The sequence below is a fragment of the Ranitomeya imitator genome, chromosome 1 (assembly GCF_032444005.1).
Source record: "Ranitomeya imitator isolate aRanImi1 chromosome 1, aRanImi1.pri, whole genome shotgun sequence".
In the NCBI taxonomy this organism is placed as follows: domain Eukaryota; kingdom Metazoa; phylum Chordata; class Amphibia; order Anura; family Dendrobatidae; genus Ranitomeya; species Ranitomeya imitator.
Window position 1 is genome coordinate 725867715 of NC_091282.1, and position 20259 is coordinate 725887973.

The 20259-nt window shown below is 41.4% G+C and overlaps 1 protein-coding gene across 1 annotated transcript in view; it reads left to right on the forward strand.

Annotated features, from left to right (window-relative positions):
- Positions 1–20259, forward strand: part of LTK (leukocyte receptor tyrosine kinase) — a 347686-nt gene that overhangs the window by 203651 nt on the left and 123776 nt on the right. Inside the window, exon 4 of the mRNA XM_069732538.1 lies at positions 13680–13908. Within this exon, the coding sequence (XP_069588639.1) occupies positions 13680–13908 (229 nt within the window). The remainder of the gene's footprint in view (positions 1–13679; positions 13909–20259) is intronic.

Here is a 20259-nt window from a genome sequence, read left to right on the forward strand (position 1 = left end):
CCAGTGATCCTGCCTCACTTACACTGGATGTGACTGGTTTCACATAGACTCATTATTTGCAAGAGCCATGGAGATAGAAAGAGTACCATTTTGAGTGACTCATAAAGAATAATATAAAAACACATTATTACTATTTTCTGGTAAAATTGCATGCTTTTTAAGCTAAAATCACATACAACAAAAGAATATGAAAAGAGTTATTACCAAAAGCAATTGAATGGAGAAAAGTAGTCGCTGGAAGAATCGTCTGATAATGTAAAAGGACTTCAAACACCAAATGTAAAAAACATCAGCCTAAGGCTGCCCTCACACTAGCCTTACATCAGTATTTGTAAGCAAAACCAGGAGTGGAACAAATAGAGGAAAAGTATAATAGAAACATATGCACCACTTCTGTATTTATCACCCACTCCTGGTTTTGGCTTACAAATACTGATGTAAAATACTGACCAATTACTGATAGTGTGACGGCAGCCTAAGGGTTCATTCTGATGTCCGCTGTTTTATCTGCACGCCCCAGGACTTTGATTGACAGCTTGTGGGCCAGCTCATCTATGCAGAGTTGGCTGTCAATCAAAATGTTGGGGAGTGCTTACCGCAGCTACCGACAGAGCTGTGAGCTATTACTGTAGCCGCTCTGTGCGTGTTTCTATGACCGAACACCGGTAGCTCCCCAGAGGAATACAGTTAATTTTCCCCCGGTAGGCGCACTTTCAGATCGGCAGTCGGGCATTATTGTAACATGATTAACGATGCAATGAGAAAAGTGAAGTCCGGCACGCTTGTGTGGATAAAAATGTTGGATGTCAGGTATTATCTATCTAATATATATAAAGCTCAATGTGTGTGTGTGTGTGTATGTATGTGTGTGTGTGTGCAAAATTTTGCACAGTCACACGTCTGGACCCCGACAGCGTCATAGGCTATGTTGTGAGGCAAAAATTTAACCCCGCGCGTTCCAATTCACCAAACAATTTTGCCCCTATCTACATAATGGGGAAAAAGTGAAAGGAAAAGTGTTGGAGGCAAATTGACAGCCAGGAGGAGATGGCATGCAGGTATATACTATATACAGGGGAGATTATATACAGCTATATATATATAGGGGATGGGATACAGGTATATACTATATACAGGGTAGATGACATACAGGTATATACTATATACAGGAGAGATGACTTACAGTTATATCTAATATATAAAGCTGAATGTGTGTGTATATGTCCGGGATTGGCATCTGCACCGTCGCAGCTACAGCCACAAAATTTTGCACAGTCACACGTCTGAACCCCGAGAGCGTCATAGGCTATGTTGTGAGGCGAAATTTTAACCCCGCGCGTTCCAGTTTACCAAACAATTTTGCCCCTATCTACATAATGGGGAAAAAGTGAAAGAAAAAGTGTCGGAGGCAAATTGACAGCTACAAGATGTGAACAAGGGGGACTTAGAGAGTGAGAGTGATGGCGCCAAAGAGTATATACCATACAGTTGCTAAGGTGGGGCCCCGACATGGGATACTCACCACACATGGGGATATGAACACACACACAAAATGTGCCACACACTACCACGTGCTTGAACACATATACCACCCTCAGCACACATTTCACCACACATACACCAACTTCGCCACATAAAAGTCGAAACACAAAAGTCGAAACACAAAAGTCGCCGCTCAAAACTCGCCACGCGCAAAACACGCCACGTGCAAAACCAGGCTCACGCAAAACTCGCCACACGTGCAAAACTCACCTCATGGAAAACTTGCCACACGTGGAAAAATTGCCACATGCACAAAAGTTGCAACACATGCAAAAGTTGCCTCACACAAAACTTGCACATACTCAAAACGCACCACACATAAAACTCGCCACGCGCAAAACTCGCCATGCGCAAAACTTGCTGCACACAACTTGCTACACTAACTAGTCACATGCAACTCGACACAAAAAGTTGCTACACGCATGTCGCCACACAAAACTCATCTCACAAAAGTCGCTACATACATGTTGCCACACGGAACTCAACACACACAACTTGACACATGAAACTTGCCCTAAAACACACACAAGTCTGGTATCCTTCAAAAATAAAAATCTGATTAATAAGCAGACAAACTACAAGAGCAGCAACTGTACCATATAGGAAATACGGCAGCTGTCAGTCACATGACCTGTCTATTATGTGTATGTGTGAGCTAATATATACTGCCAGGGGGAAGGGCTTCCTGTTGGCTGGGGATTTATCAGGCTGCCAATTTAGCTTACAAATACTGAGGTAAAAATACTGAGCAAATAACGTGTGAATGAGGTCTAATACAGGAGGAGATGACACAAAGATATATACTATATACAGGGGAGATGACACACAGATATATACTATATACAGGAGAGATGACACACAGGTATATACTATATACAGGAGGAGATGACACACAGGTATATACTATATACAGGAGGAGATGACACAGGTATATACTATATACAGGAGGAGATGCCACACAGGTATATACTATATACAGGAGGAGATGACACACAGATATATACTATATACAGGAGGAAATGACACACAGGTATATACTATATACAGGGGAGATGACACACAGGTATATACTATATACAGGAGGAGATGACACACAGGTATAAACTATATACAGGAGGCGATGACATGCAGGTATATACTATATACAGGGGAGATGACACAGGTATATACTATATACAGGAGGAGATGACATACAGGTATATACTATATACAGGAAGAGATGACACACACACACATATATACTATATACAGGGGAGATGACACACGTATATACTATATACAGGAGGAGATGACACACTGGTACATACTATATACAGGGGAGATGACATACAGGTACATACTATATACAGGAGGAGATGACACACTGGTATATACTATATACAGGAGAGATGACATACAGGTACATACTATATACAGAGGAGATGACACACTGGTATATACTATATACAGGGGAGATGACATACAGGTACATACTATATACAGGGGAGATGACACACAGATATATACTATATACAGGGGAGATGACACACAGGTATATTTTATATACAGGGGAGATGACACATGTATATACTATATACTGGAGGAGATGACACAGGTATATACTATATACAGGAGCAGATGACACACAGGTATATACTATATACAGGAGGAGATGACTTACAGGTATATACTATATACAGGAGGAGATGACACACGTATATACTATATACAGGAGGAGATGACATACAGGTATATACTATATAAAAGAGGAGATGACACATAGGTATATAGAGGAGGAGATGACATACAGCAGGTATATACTATATACAGGGGAGATGACATACAGGTATATACTATATACAGGAGATGACATACAGGTATATACTATATATAGGAGGAGATGACACATAGGTATATACAATATACAGGAGGAGATGACATACAGGTATATAGTATATACAGAAGAGATGACATACAGGTATATACTCTATACAGGAGGAGATGACACATAGGTATATACAATATACAGGAGGAGATGACATACAGCAGGTATATACTATTTACAGGGGAGATGACATACAGGTATATACTATATTCAGAAGATGACATACAGGTGTAACAGTATACTATATATAAGGGAGATGACAACCATGTATATACTGAGGGGAAAATGAGGGGTGTGAGGTGAAAATGAGGGGTGTGAGGTGAAAATGAGAAGGTGTGAGTGCAAAATGAGAGGAGTTAGGGAAAATAGTGGAGTGATCGAAAAATGACAGATGTGAGGTCGAAATGACAAGTGTTAGGGGGGAATGAGAGGAGTGAGGGGGAAAATAAGAGGCGTGAGGGGGAAAATGAGAGGTGTAAGGGAGAAAATGAGAGATGTGAGGGGGAAAAAGTTGCCTCACACAAAACTTGCACATACTCAAAACGCACCACACATAAAACTCGCCACGCGCAAAACTCGCCATGCGCAAAACTTGCTGCACACAACTTGCTACACTAACTTGTCACATGCAACTCAACACAAAAAGTTGCTACACGCATGTCGCCACACAAAACTCATCTCACAAGTCGCTACATACATGTTGCCACACGGAACTCAACACACACAACTTGACACATGAAACTTGCCCTAAAACACACACAAGTCTGGTATCCTTCAAAAATAAAAATCTGATTAATAAGCAGACAAACTACAAGAGCAGCAACTGTACCATATAGGAAATACGGCAGCTGTCAGTCACATGACCTGTCTATTATGTGTATGTGTGAGCTAATATATACTGCCAGGGGGAAGGGCTTCCTGTTGGCTGGGGATTTATCAGGCTGCCAATTTAGCTTACAAATACTGAGGTAAAAATACTGAGCAAATAACGTGTGAATGAGGTCTAATACAGGAGGAGATGACACAAAGATATATACTATATACAGGGGAGATGACACACAGATATATACTATATACAGGAGAGATGACACACAGGTATATACTATATACAGGAGGAGATGACACACAGGTATATACTATATACAGGAGGAGATGACACAGGTATATACTATATACAGGGGAGATGACACACACAAAATATACTATATACAGGGGAGATGACACAGGTGTATACTATATACAGGAGGAGATGACATACAGGTATATACTATATACAGGAGGAGATGACATACAGGTATATACTATATACAGGAGGAGATGCCACACAGGTATATACTATATACAGGAGGAGATGACACACAGATATATACTATATACAGGAGGAAATGACACACAGGTATATACTATATACAGGGGAGATGACACACAGGTATAAACTATATACAGGAAGCGATGACATGCAGGTATATACTATATACAGGGGAGATGACACAGGTATATACTATATACAGGAGGAGATGACATACAGGTATATACTATATACAGGAAGAGATGACACACTGGTACATACTATATACAGGGAAGATGACATACAGGTACATACTATATACAGGAGGAGATGACACACTGGTATATACTATATACAGGAGAGATGACATACAGGTACATACTATATACAGAGGAGATGACACACTGGTATATACTATATACAGGGGAGATGACATACAGGTACATACTATATACAGGGGAGATGACACACAGATATATACTATATACAGGGGAGATGACACACAGGTATATTTTATATACAGGGGAGATGACACATGTATATACTATATACAGGAGGAGATGACACAGGTATATACTATATACAGGAGCAGATGACACACAGGTATATACTATATACAGGAGGAGATGACTTACAGGTATATACTATATACAGGAGGAGATGACACACGTATATACTATATACAGGAGGAGATGACATACAGGTATATACTATATAAAAGAGGAGATGACACATAGGTATATAGAGGAGGAGATGACATACAGCAGGTATATACTATATACAGGGGAGATGACATACAGGTATATACTATATACAGGAGATCACATACAGGTATATACTATATATAGGAGGAGATGACACATAGGTATATACAATATACAGGAGGAGATGACATACAGGTATATAGTATATACAGAAGAGATGACATACAGGTATATACTCTATACAGGAGGAGATGACACATAGGTATATACAATATACAGGAGGAGATGACATACAGCAGGTATATACTATTTACAGGGGAGATGACATACAGGTATATACTATATTCAGAAGATGACATACAGGTGTAACAGTATACTATATATAAGGGAGATGACAACCATGTATATACTGAGGGGAAAATGAGGGGTGTGAGGTGAAAATGAGGGGTGTGAGGTGAAAATGAAAAGGTGTGAGTGCAAAATGAGAGGAGTTAGGGAAAATAGTGGAGTGATCGAAAAATGACAGATGTGAGGTCGAAATGACAAGTGTTAGGGGGGAATGAGAGGAGTGAGGGGGAAAATAAGAGGCGTGAGGGGGAAAATGAGAGGTGTAAGGGAGAAAATGAGAGATGTGAGGGGGAAAATGAGAGAAGTGAGGTGCTATAACTAACCACAGATATTTACTATGCCCAGGCAACGCCGGGCACTTCAGCTAGTTGTATATAAAAGTTGTTATCAGTCATTGTACAGGAGGAGGAGGGGAGATGCGATATCACCTATTGTGAATGGTGGATCCTGTGTTATCTACTATATATACAGTTAGGGCCAGAAATATTTGGACAGTGACACAATTTTCGCGAGTTGGGCTCTGCATGCCACCACATTGGATTTGAAATGAAACCTCTACAACAGAATTCAAGTGCAGATTGTAACGTTTAATTTGAAGGGTTGAACAAAAATATCTGATAGAAAATGTAGGAATTGTACACATTTCTTTACAAACACTCCACATTTTAGGAGGTCAAAAGTAATTGGACAAATAAACATAACCCAAACAAAATATTTTTATTTTCAATATTTTGTTGCAAATCCTTTGGAGGCAATCACTGCCTTAAGTCTGGAACCCATGGACATCACCAAACGCTGGGTTTCCTCCTTCTTAATGCTTTGCCAGGCCTTTACAGCCGCAGCCTTCAGGTCTTGCTTGTTTGTGGGTCTTTCCGTCTTAAGTCTGGATTTGAGCAAGTGAAATGCATGCTCAATTGGGTTTAGATCTGGAGATTGACTTGGCCATTGCAGAATGTTCCACTTTTTGGCACTCATGAACTCCTGGGTAGCTTTGGCTGTATGCTTGGGGTCATTGTCCATCTGTACTATGAAGCGCCGTCCAATCAACTTTGCAGCATTTGGCTGAATCTGGGCTGAAAGTATATCCCGGTACACTTCAGAATTCATCCGGCTACTCTTGTCTGCTCTTATGTCATCAATAAACACAAGTGACCCAGTGCCATTGAAAGCCATGCATGCCCATGCCATCACGTTGCCTCCACCATGTTTTACAGAGGATGTGGTGTGCCTTGGATCATGTGCCGTTTCCTTTCTTCTCCAAACTTTTTCTTCCCATCATTCTGGTACAGGTTGATCTTTGTCTCATCTGTCCATAGAATACTTTTCCAGAACTGAGCTGGCTTCTTGAGGTGTTTTTCTGCAAATTTAACTCTGGCCTGTCTATTTTTGTTATTGATGAATGGTTTGCATCTAGATGTGAACCCTTTGTATTTACTGTCATGGAGTCTTCTCTTTACTGTTGACTTAGATACAGATACACCTACTTCACTGAGAGTGTTCTGGACTTCAGTTGATGTTGTGAACGGGTTCTTCTTCACCAAATTAAGTATGCGGCGATCATCCACCACTGTTGTCATCCGTGGACGCCCAGGCCTTTTTGAGTTCCCAAGCTCACCAGTCAATTCCTTTTTTCTCAGAATGTACCCAACTGTTGATTTTGCTACTCCAAGCATGTCTGCTATCTCTCTGATGGATTTTTTCTTTTTTTTCAGCCTCAGGATGTTCTGCTTCACCTCAATTGAGAGTTCCTTTGACCGCATGTTGTCTGCTCACAGCAACAGCTTCCAAATGCAAAACCACACACCTGGAATCCACCTCTGACCTTTTAACTACTTCATTGATTACAGGTTAACGAGGGAGACGCCTTCAGAGTTAATTGCAGCCCTTAGAGTCCATTGTCCAATTACTTTTGGTCCCTTGAAAAAGAGGACGCTATGCATTACAGAGCTATGATTCCTAAACCCTTTCTCCGATTTGGATGTGGAAACTTTCATATTGCAGCTGGGAGTGTGCACTTTCAGCCCATATTATATATATAATTGTATTTCTGAACATGTTTTTGTAAACAGCTAAAATAACAAAACTTGTGTCACTGTCCAAATATTTCTGGCCCTAACTGTAGAGGTGTAACGAGTCATTGCACAGGAGGAGGAGGTGAGCTGTGATATCACCTATTGGGAATGGTGGATCCTGTGTTACCTACTGTATATAGAGATGTTATCAGTCATTGTACAGGAGGAGGAGGTGAGCTGTGATACCACCTATTGTGAATGGTGGATCCTGTGTTACCTACTGTATATAGAGATGTTATCAGTCATTGTACAGGAGGAGGAGGTGAGCTGTGATATCACTTATTGTGAATGGTGGATCCTGTGTTACCTACTGTATATAGATGTGTTATCAGTCATTGTACAGAAGGAGGAGGAGATGAGCTGTAATATCACCTATTGTGAATGGTGGATCCTGTATAATATACTATATATAGAGGTGTTATCTGTCATTGTACAGGAGGTGGAGGTGAGCTGTAATATCACCTATTGTGAATGGTGGATCCTGTTATCTACTGTATATAGAGGTGTTATCAGTCATTGTACAGGAGGAGGAGGTGAGCTGTGACATCACCTATTGTGAATGGTGGATCCTGTGTTATCTACTGTATATAGATGTGTTATCAGTCATTGTACAGAAGGAGGAGGAGATGAGCTGTAATATCACCTATTGTGAATGGTGGATCCTGTATAATATACTGTATATAGAGGTGTTATCTGTCATTGTACAGGAGGTGGAGGTGAGCTGTGACATCACCTATTGTGAATGGTGGATCCTGTGTTATCTACTGTACATAGAGGTGTTATCTGTCATTGTACAGGAAAAGGTGAGCTGTGACATCATCTATTGTGAATGGTGGATCCTGTGTTATCTACCATATATAGAGGTGTTATCAGTCATTGTACAGGAGGAGGTGAGCTGTGACATTACCTATTGTGAATGGTGGATCCTATATCTACTGTATACAGAGGTGTTATTAGTCATTGAACAGGAGGAGGTGAGCTGTGACATCACCTATTGTGAATGGTGGATCCTGTGTTATCTACTATATATACTGTATATAGAGGTGTTATCAGTCATTGTACAGGGGGAGGAGTAGGTGAGCTGTGACATCACCTATTGTGAATGGTAGATTCTGTGTTACCTACTGTATATAGAGGTGTTATCAGTCATTGTACAGAAGGAGGAGGTGAGCTGTGACATCACCTATTGTGAATGGTAGATCCTGTGTTATCTACTGTACATAGAGGTGATATCAGTCATTGTACAGGAGGAGGAGATGAGCTGTGATATCACCTATTGTGAATGGTGGATCCTGTGTTATCTACTGTATATAGAGGTGTTATCAGTCATTGTACAGGAGGAGGAGGTGAGCTGTAATATCACCTATTGTGAATGGTGGATCCTGTCTGTATTATAAATAGAAGTGTTATCAGTCACTGTAATCCTGTCTGTGAATATAATAAGACTGCTAAAAAGACAAAACCGGAAGTATGAGTCTAGTATAAGGCTTAGTAGCCAGTGTGAATATACAAGCTTTACGATTTTTTTTAATATAGTGCTATATAAAATTTTTAAAAAATTATAAAAAAGTAAGTTTCACAGAAAATGATTTAAACAATAGGTCATTTTATGATGACACATTCTTTTAAGAAGACAGTCCCTGTCCATACACAGTGTTAGGTCATCTGGACATCAAAGTGGAGGCAACCACATTGGACCAACTACAATTTGCCACAATTTTCTTGGACTTTTTAAATGGTTTCCAATCCATTTGAATTGATGTCCTATCTGTTGCATTAAGTGATTGTGGTCTTAAGACAACTCCCAGTCATTCTTAGGCCTCTTTCACACGTCAGTGTCTCCGGTACGTGTAGTGTCAGTTTTCTCACGTACCGGAGACACTGACACACGTAGACCCATTAGGATCTATGTGTTTCTGCACATGTGCGTGTTTTCACACGGACCGTGTGTCCGTGTGCAAAACACGTAGACATGTTCGTTTTTTACCGGCAGCACGGACCACAATACGGACAGCACACGGAGAACAGTGTGCACTCTCCTCCGTGTGCACGTACCGCCCGCAGGAGAGACAGCGCTACAGTAAGCGCTGTCCCCGCTGCGTGTGGTGCTGAAGCCTGTATTCATCCCTTCTCCCCAGCAGTTCGCTGGAGAGAAGGAATGAAAAATCCATGTTTTTTTATTTATTTTCCCTTAAAAATAAAGTGTGTGCGTCCCCTCCCGCCTCCCATCCCCTGTACGCCGGGGATATGCGCACATTCCTCACTGTAATGAGCGGGACCATGTGACCGCTCACACAGGACCTGCTGCAGCTGCTGAGAGGAGACATCGCAGGAGCTGGGTGAGTATTTCCTGGCAGGCAAGCTGGGAAGGGGGGGGGCCCGGCACACAGGGGATGGGAGGCGGGAGGAGACGCACACACTTTATTTTTAAGGGAAAATAAATAAAAAAACATGGATTTTTCATTCCTTCTCTCCAGCGAACTGCTGGGGAGAAGGGATGAATACCGGCTTCAGCACCGCACGCAGGGGACAGCGCTTAACTGTAGCGCTGTCTCCTGCACGGTCCGTGTGGTCCTCAGTCGGCACACAGGCGGCACACGGCTGCCGCACGTGTGCCACACTGATGTGCTACGTGACCACATGGACACGGATAATTCCGGTACCGATTTCTCCGGTACCGGAATTATCTGGACGTGTGAAAGAGGCCTTAGGCCGGCGTCACACTAGCGTATTGCATCCGATGCGAGAGCATCGGATGCAATCGCACCATGCTGCGATTGTCTCGGACCGAGAAAAACGGCCGACAAAAAGTCGGCTGCTGGGAGCGGCCCCATATGTTAACATTGGTCCGAGTGCAATGCGATTTTTTATCGCATTGCACTCGGCCGTTTTAAACGCCAGTGTGATGCCGGCCTCAGGCCGGGTTCCCACGATCTGGAAGTGTCGTCTATTGAATGCAGGTGAATCCTCATGTGATCACTGAAGCGTGTGGATTCACCACGTCCAATACATTCTATTGGTGAAGTTTATCTTGCGGAGACTAGCGTGTCTCCACAAGAGAAATTGACATGCTGCGGTCTGGAAAGACGTCCCGCATGTCTGTCTCCGTGGGTGAGCCGCAGGCATCTGTGCACGCATAGTAGGCATGGGTATTCTTGAAATCCCATCCACTATGCTGTAACATCGGGACACTGCAGGTGTGATGCCTCATAAGTACGCAGTGTGCAACCCGCAGCAATTACTGATCGTGGTCAAATACCTTCTTTTTTTTTACATTTTTACAGCCTGAGGCCGGCTTCACACTCAGCGTATGAAAATACGGTCCGTATATTACGGCCGTAATATGCTGAAAAGTCCCGAAAATAGTGGTCCGTTGCTCCTCCGTAGGCAGGGTGCTTCAGCGTTTCTTGCGCATGGCATCCTCCGTATGTAATCCGTATGGCAGCCGTAATGCGTGTTTTTATCGCAGGCTTGCAAAACCGACATACGGCTCTACAAGGGATCCATGTGTTAAAAAAAAAAAATACATATATACTGTCTCTATATATATATATATATATATATATATATATATATATATATAGTCAGGGAGACACATACATGTATATATATTATTACTTCATACAGCGCGAGATAGCAGAAAGCCGGTAATTCAATTACCGGCTTTTGCTTTCTCCTTCCTAAACCCGACATGATATGAGACCTGGTTTACATACAGTAAACCATCTCATATCACCATTTTTTTGCATATTCCACACTACTAATGTCAGTAGTGTGTCTATGCAAAATTTGGCCGTTCTAGCTAGTAAAATAAGGGGTTAAATGGCGGAAAAAATTGGCGTGGGCTCCCGCACAATTTTCTCCGCCAGAGTAGTAAAGCCAGTGACTGAGGGCAGATATTAATAGCCTGGAGAGGGTCCACGGTTATTGGCCCCCCCTGGCTAAAAACATCTGCCCCCAGCCACCCCAGAAAAGGCACATCTGGAAGATGCGCCTATTCTGGCACTTGGCCACTCTCTTCCCATTCCCGTGTAGCGGTGGGATATGGGGTAATGAAGGGTTAATGCCACCTTGCTATTGTAAGGTGATATTAAGCCTAATTAATAATGGAGAGGCGTCAATTATGACACCTATCCATTATTAATCCAATACTAGTAAAGGGTTAAAAAAAAACACACACACATTATTAAAAATTAATTTATTGAAAAAATCACAAAGGCTGTTGTATTAATTTATTCTACTCTCAATCCACTCACTGAAGACCCTCGATCTGTAAATTAAAAAAAATAAATAAACCAACAATAAACTTACCTTCCGAGGATCTGTAAGGTCCAACGATGTAGATCCATCTGAAGGGGTTAAAATATTTTGCAGACACGAGCTCCGCTAATGCAGGCTGCTCATTTCTGCAAAACCCCGGCGAATGAAGCTAAATATAGGTTAATGACCTATATTTAGCTTCATTTGCGGTGAGGCGCCCTCTGCTGGCTGTTCCTAGATCGTGGGAACTTTCCTAGAAAGCTCCCTGGCTCGAGTTCATATGAGGACAACCAGCAGAGGGCGCCCTCTTATGATCTCGAGCAAGGGAGCTTTCTAGGAAAGTTCCTACGATCTAGGAACAGCCAGCAGAGGGCGCCTCACCGCAAATGAAGCTAAATATAGGTCATTGACCTATATTTAGCTTCATTCGCCGGGGTTTTGCAGAAATGAGCAGCCTGCATTAGCGGAGCTCGTGTCTGCAAAATATTTTAACCCCTTCAGATGGATCTACATCGTTGGACCTTACAGATCCTCGGAAGGTAAGGATATTGTTGGTTTATTTTTTTTTTTTTAATTTACAAATCGAGGGTCTTCAGTGAGTGGATTCAGAGTAGAATAAATTAATACAACAGCCTTTGTGATTTTTTCAATAAATTAATTTTTAATAATGTGTGTGGGTTTTTTTTAACCCTTTACTAGTATTGGATTAATAATGGATAGGTGTCTTAATTGATGCCTCTCCATTATTAATTAGGCTTAATGTCACCTTACAATAGCAAGGTGGCATTAACCCTTCATTACCCCATATCCCACCGCTACACGGGAATGGGAAGAGAGTGGCCAAGTGCCAGAATAGGCGCATCTTCCAGATGTGCCTTTTCTGGGGTGGCTGGGGGCAGATGTTTTTAGCCAGGGGGGGGCCAATAACCATGGACCCTCTCCAGGCTATTAATATCTGCCCTCAGTCACTGGCTTTACTACTCTGGCGGAGAAAATTGTGCGGGAGCCCACGCCAATTTTTTCCGCCATTTAACCCCTTATTTTACTAGCTAGAACGGCCAAATTTTGCATAGACACACTACTGACATTAGTAGTGTGGAATATGCAAAAAAAATGGTGATATGAGATGGTTTACTGTATGTAAACCAGGTCTCATATCATGTCGGGTTTAGGAAGGAGAAAGCAAAAGCCGGCAATTGAATTACCGGCTTTTCTCTCTAACAGCGCTGCGTATTCCTCGCAAGTCACACTGCTGGTCCGTGTGTAATCCGTATTTTTGGGGCTTCCATAGACTTTCATTGACGTTTTATTTGCGCAATACGGTGACAAACGCAGCATGCTGCGATTTTCTACGGCCGTAGAAAGCCGTATAATACGGATCAGTTTAATACGGCAGATAGGAGCAGGGGCATAGAGAATAATTGTGCTGTATTTTTTGCGAGTTTTACGGACGTAGTTTCTGCGCTCTTACGTCCGTAAAACTCGCAAGTGTGAAGCCGGCCTGACTGTCTATCCAACACTGCAGCAAATCACTAAAGACTTCACATTCTACACTGTCTAGCATTAATTATTGTCATTTTCTGTATTGCTTTGTTTTGCAGATGGAATCCTTCTTCTAAACACAAGTCAGACGCAGTTGCAAGACCCTTGTGTAGTGTCCCGACTGCTCAGTCCCTTGTTTCCCAGAAGTTCTAGGCCCTGCCAGCTGGAATTGTCCCTGCACTCAATAGAAGAGTCCACAGTGCGATCATTAATGGTTACAGTGCATGAGGCGAAGTCTAATCTCAGTGTATTAATGCCACCCCTCAAGGAGGCAACGGTTGGCAACAGGTGGGTCACACCTCAAGGACATCCCAGATTCTATACTTAACCCCTTAATGACCAGGGGTATTTCAGTTTTTGAATATCCGTGTTTTACTCCCCTTCAGAGTCATAACTTTTTTTATTTTTCTGTCAGTATGGCCATGTGAGGCCTTGTTTTATGTGGGATAAGTTGTACTTTTGAACGACACTATTGGTTTTAACATATCGTGTACTGGAAAATTGGCAAAAAATTCCTAGTGCTGTGAAATTGCAAAAAAAGTGCACTTCCGTAGTTTTTTTTTTTTTTTACCATGTTCACTAAATGCTAAAACTGACCTGCCATTATGATTCTCCAGGTCATTATGAGTTCTCAAACACCAAACATGTATATGTTCTTCTTTTTTATTTAAGAGGTGAAAAAAAAATACAAATTTGTAAAAAAAAAAATGGTGCAATTTTCCGAGACCTGTAGCATTTTTCGTGATCTGGGGCTGGGTGAAGGCTTATTTTTTGTGCGTCGAGTTGACTTTTCTATTGATACCATTTTTGTGTAGATACGATCTTTTCATCGCTCGTTATTGCATTTTTTGCGGTGACCAAAAAAACATTATTCTGGCGTTTTGATTTTTCTTCTCATTATGCTTTTTAGCTATCGGGTTATTTTTTTTTTATATTGATAGCCTGGGCAATTCTGAACATGTATATTTGATTTCTTTTTATTGTTTTATTTTGAGTGGGGCAAAAGAAGGGTGATTTGAACTTTTATATTGCTTTTATTATTTTAATATTTTTAAAAACTTTTTTTTTTTACTTTTTGCATGCTCCATGTGAGACTAGAAGCTGCAATACTATGACGCCTCTGCTACACACAGGCGATGATCAGATCGCCTGTGTGTAGCAGAAATACTCACTTGCTATGAACGCTGACCACGGGTTGGCACTTATAGCAACCTAGCAAGGACAACCATAGAGGTTCCACCCACCGGTGTTGCTGGCACATGTCAGTTTTATAGATCAGCTGTCATGTGCCCGGAAAAGTGCAAGCTTCGGCTCAAACAGGGGGAGTCTGACATGGGCGTACTATTACGCCCAATGTCGGTAAAGGGTTAAAGCCTACTGAGAAATGTAAATAATGGGTAGAAACAACTCATGTGATTTAGAGATTGATAGATACTTTGATAGATAAACAGAAAGAATAGAACACAGCTGCACCTGTAAGCACTTAAAGTAGAGGTATGCAGACATTACACATATAACATTTGGACTGCATCACTGCTACATAGTATATACTTATAATTTGTGCGCTAAATGTATTCTTCATATAGCGGTGATGCAACCCAAATTTCATTTATTCATTGTTTGTATACATCTCAGTGCTTACAGAGTGCTGCTGTATGCTTTTGTTTTTATATCATGCAGTCATAGAAGCTTTCACCTGTTCTCACTTGCTTCATTCTGTTCGGAGGCGCTGGTCAGTTCTGTTTCTTTTTTTTTTGGTAGATAGATAGACAATGTGAACGCCCAAGAACCTACTGTAATATATTAATATATTCATGTAACAGATTCTACATTACTAAACAATGTGGGTATTTAATATTAATGCCTGCATGTGAGTCTTATGATGCAAGCACATTGGCATCAAGGTCATACATGCCAACAGTCCTTTTTTCCCTGCTATGGTCCTGTGGTCCACCACACAAAAAGGGTAGAGCTTACAATAATGTAACGCGTCATGGAATAAATGGCGCTATAATAATAAATAATAATAATAATAATCCATATGATCTGTGTTTTCAGCTTAAAGCTCTCGAGCATCAAAATGTTCGTAAATTTGTAATGCCAAGAGGAGCGATACAACATGACCACCAGTGTCAGGTGGTAACCAATAATATATATATTCAGAAAAAATACAGCTAGCACACCGAATGTATAGGTGAAAAGCGCTATTTAATAGGCCATAATGGCGATGTTTGAACTTTTGTCAAATTGTACTTTATAATTGATTTGCTACCTACATTTTTTTTCAGAATATACTCAAGGCCTGGTTCTTGCCTGGGAGGCTTGGCACCCTAACTCTATTGCTGGTGCTCTTTCAATTTTTTTTCTTTATATGCATACATATATATATATATACATATATATATATATACATATATATATATCTACTATATAAAGCTGAATGTGTGTGTGTGTGTATGTGTATGTCCGGGATTGGCATCTGCACCGTCGCAGCTACAGCCACAAAATTTTGCACAGTCACACGTCTGGACCCCGAGAGCATCATAGGCTATATTGTGAGGCGAAATTTTAACCCCGCGCGTTCCAATTCACCAAACAATTTTGCCCCTATCTACATAATGGAGAAAAAAGTGAAAGGAAAAGTGTTGGAGGCGTCGCAGCTACAGAAACAAAATTTTGCACAGTCACACGTCTGGACCCTGAGAGCTTCATAGGCTACGTTGTGAGGTGAAATTTTAACCCCGCGCTTTCCAATTCACCAAACAATTTTGCCCCTATCTACATAATGGGGAAAAAAGTGAAAGGAAAAGTGTTGGAGGCGTCGCAGCTACAGAAACAAAATTTTGCACAGTCACATATCAGGACCCTGAGAGCGTCATAGGCTACGTTGTGAGGTGAAATTTTAACCCCGCGCTTTCCAATTCACCAAACTATTTTTCCCCTATCTACATAATGGGGAAAAGTGAAAGGAAAAGTGTAGGAGGCAAATTGACAGCTGCCAGATGTGAACAAGGGGGACTTAAAGAATGAGAGCGATGGCGCAAAAGAGTATATACCGTACAGTTGCTAAGGTGGGGCCCCGACATGGGATACTCACCACACATGGGGATATGAAGATGACATACAGGTATATACTATATACAGGAGGAGATGACACACAGATACAGGTCCTTCTCAAAAAATTAGCATATAGTGTTAAATTTCATTATTTACCATTCTGTAATGATTACAATTAAACTTTCATATATTATAGATTCATTATCCACCAACTGAAATTTGTCAGGTCTTTTATTGTTTTAATACTGATGATTTTGGCATACAACTCCTGATAACCCAAAAAACCTGTCTCAATAAATTAGCATATCAAGAAAAGGTTCTCTAAACGACCTATTACCCTAATCTTCTGAATCAACTAATTAACTCTAAACACATGCAAAAGATACCTGAGGCTTTTATAAACTCCCTGCCTGGTTCATTACTCAAAACCCCCATCATGGATAAGACTAGCGACCTGACAGATGTCAAGAAGGCCATCATTGACACCCTCAAGCAAGAGGGTAAGACCCAGAAAGAAATTTCTCAACAAATAGGCTGTTCCCAGAGTGCTGTATCAAGGCACCTCAATGGTAAGTCTGTTGGAAGGAAACAATGTGGCAGAAAACGCTGTACAACGAGAAGAGGAGACCGGACCCTGAGGAAGATTGTGGAGAAGGACCGATTCCAGACCTTGGGGAACCTGAGGAAGCAGTGGACTGAGTCTGGTGTGGAAACATCCAGAGCCACCGTGCACAGGCGTGTGCAGGAAATGGGCTACAGGTGCCGCATTCCCCAGGTAAAGCCACTTTTGAGCTACAGAGAAGCAGCACTGGACTGTTGCTAAGTGGTCCCAAGTACTTTTTTCTGATGAAAGCAAATTTTGCATGTCATTCGGAAATCAAGGTGCCAGAGTCTGGAGGAAGACTGGGGAGAAGGAAATGCCAAAATGCCTGAAGTCCAGTGTCAAGTACCCACAGTCAGTGATGGTGTGGGGTGCCATGTCAGCTGCTGGTGTTGGTCCACTGTGTTTCATCAAGGGCAGGGTCAATGCAGCTAGCTATCAGGAGATTTTGGAGCACTTCATGCTTCCATCGGCTGAAATGCTTTATGGAGATGAAGATTTCATTTTTCAGCACGACCTGGCACCTGCTCACAGTGCCAAAACCACTGGTAAATGGTTTACTGACCATGGTATTACTGTGCTCAATTGGCCTGCCAACTCTCCTGACCTGAACCCCATAGAGAATCTGTGGGATATTGTGAAGAGAAAGTTGAGAGACGCAAGACCCAACACTCTGGATGAGCTTAAGGCCGCTATTGAAGCATCCTGGGCCTCCATAACATCTCAGCAGTGTCACAGGCTGATTGCCTCCATGCCACGCCGCATTGAAGCAGTCATTTCTGCCAAAGGATTCCCGACCAAGTATTGAGTGCATAACTGAACATTATTATTTGTTGGTTTTTTTGTTTGTTATTAAAAAACACTTTTATTTGATTGGATGGGTGAAATATGCTAATTTATTGAGACAGGTTTTTTGGGTTATCAGGAGTTGTATGCCAAAATCATCAGTATTAAAACAATAAAAGACCTGACAAATTTCAGTTGGTGGATAATGAATCTATAATATATGAAAGTTTAATTGTAATCATTACATTATGGTAAATAATGAAATTTAACACTATATGCTAATTTTTTGAGAAGGACCTGTATATACTATATACAGGGGAGATGACACACAGGTATATACTATATATAGGAGGAGATGACATACAGGTATATACTATATATAGGAGGAGATGACATACAGGTATATACTATATACAGGGGAGATGACACACAGCAGGTATATACTATATACAGGGGAGATGACATACAGGTATATACTATATACAGGAGATGACATACAGGTGTATACTATATATAAGGGAGATGACAAACATGTATATACTGAGGTGAAAATGAGAGGTGTGAGGTGAAAATGAAAAGGTGTGAGTGCAAAATGAGAGGAGTGAGGGAAAATAGTGTAGTGATCGGAAAATGACAGATGTGAGGTCGAAATGACAAGTGTTAGGGGGGAATGAGAGGAGTGAGGGAGAAAATGAGAGGTGTGAGGGAGAAAATGAGAGATGTGAGGGGAAAATGAGAGGCGTGATGGGAAAATAAGAGAAGTGAGGTGCTGTAACTAACCACAGATATTTACTATGCCCAGGCAACGCCGGGCTCTTCAGCTAGTGTATATATATATATATATATATATATATATATATATATATACCGTATATACTGTATAGTATATATATATTTATATATATCATGGAAAGAATCTGGGTGCAAAAAAGCTTCCACAGGCATATACCAAACCTTGCATGTAGTTGTCCAAAAAAAAAAAAGGTTCACTACATTGAACCGAAACATCGCCATCATGGCCTAAATAACTTATTCACAGACAGTGGTGTGCTGCTTCCTTTCTTGGACTACTATATATATCTATATATATCATTGTCTAAGGGTTTTTCTGTCTGTCTGTCCTGGAAATCCCGCTTCTCTGATTGGTCGAGGCCGCCAGCGATGGGCACAGCATGGCAACGATGATGTCATAAAGGTTGCCTCGACCAATCAGCGACGGGCACAGTATCGACGTAGATGTCATAATGGTTGCCATGGGGACGATGATGTCATAAAGGTTGCCTCGACCAATCAGCGACGGGCACAGTCCGCCGCGAATTCTGGAATCATCATTGTCCATATACTACGGGGACATGCATATTCTAGAATACCCGATGCGTTAGAATCGGGCCACAATCTAGTAGATATATCTATATCTATATTTATAAATATATATACAGTGGGAAAAAAAAGTATTTAGTCAGTCAGCAATAGTGCAAGTTCCACCACTTAAAAAGATGAGAGGCGTCTGTAATTTACATCATAGGTAGACCTCAACTATGGGAGACAAACTGAGAAAAAAAAATCCAGAAAATCACATTGTCTGTTTTTTTAACATTTTATTTGCATATTATGGTGGAAAATAAGTATTTGGTCAGAAACAAAATTTCATCTCAATACTTTGTAATATACCCTTTGTTGGCAATGACAGAGGTCAAACGTTTTCTGTAAGTCTTCACAAGGTTGCCACACACTGTTGTTGGTATGTTGGCCCATTCCTCCATGCAGATCTCCTCTAGAGCAGTGATGTTTTTGGCTTTTCGCTTGGCAACACGGACTTTCAACTCCCTCCAAAGGTTTTCTATAGGGTTGAGATCTGGAGACTGGCTAGGCCACTCCAGGACCTTGAAATGCTTCTTACGAAGCCACTCCTTCGTTGCCCTGGCGGTGTGCTTTGGATCATTGTCATGTTGAAAGACCCAGCCACGTTTCATCTTCAATGCCCTTGCTGATGGAAGGAGGTTTGCACTCAAAATCTCACGATACATGGCCCCATTCATTCTTTCATGTACCCGGATCAGTCGTCCTGGCCCCTTTGCAGAGAAACAGCCCCAAAGCATGATGTTTCCACCACCATGCTTTACAGTAGATATGGTGTTTGATGGATGCAACTCAGTATTCTTTTTCCTCCAAACACGACAAGTTGTGTTTCTACC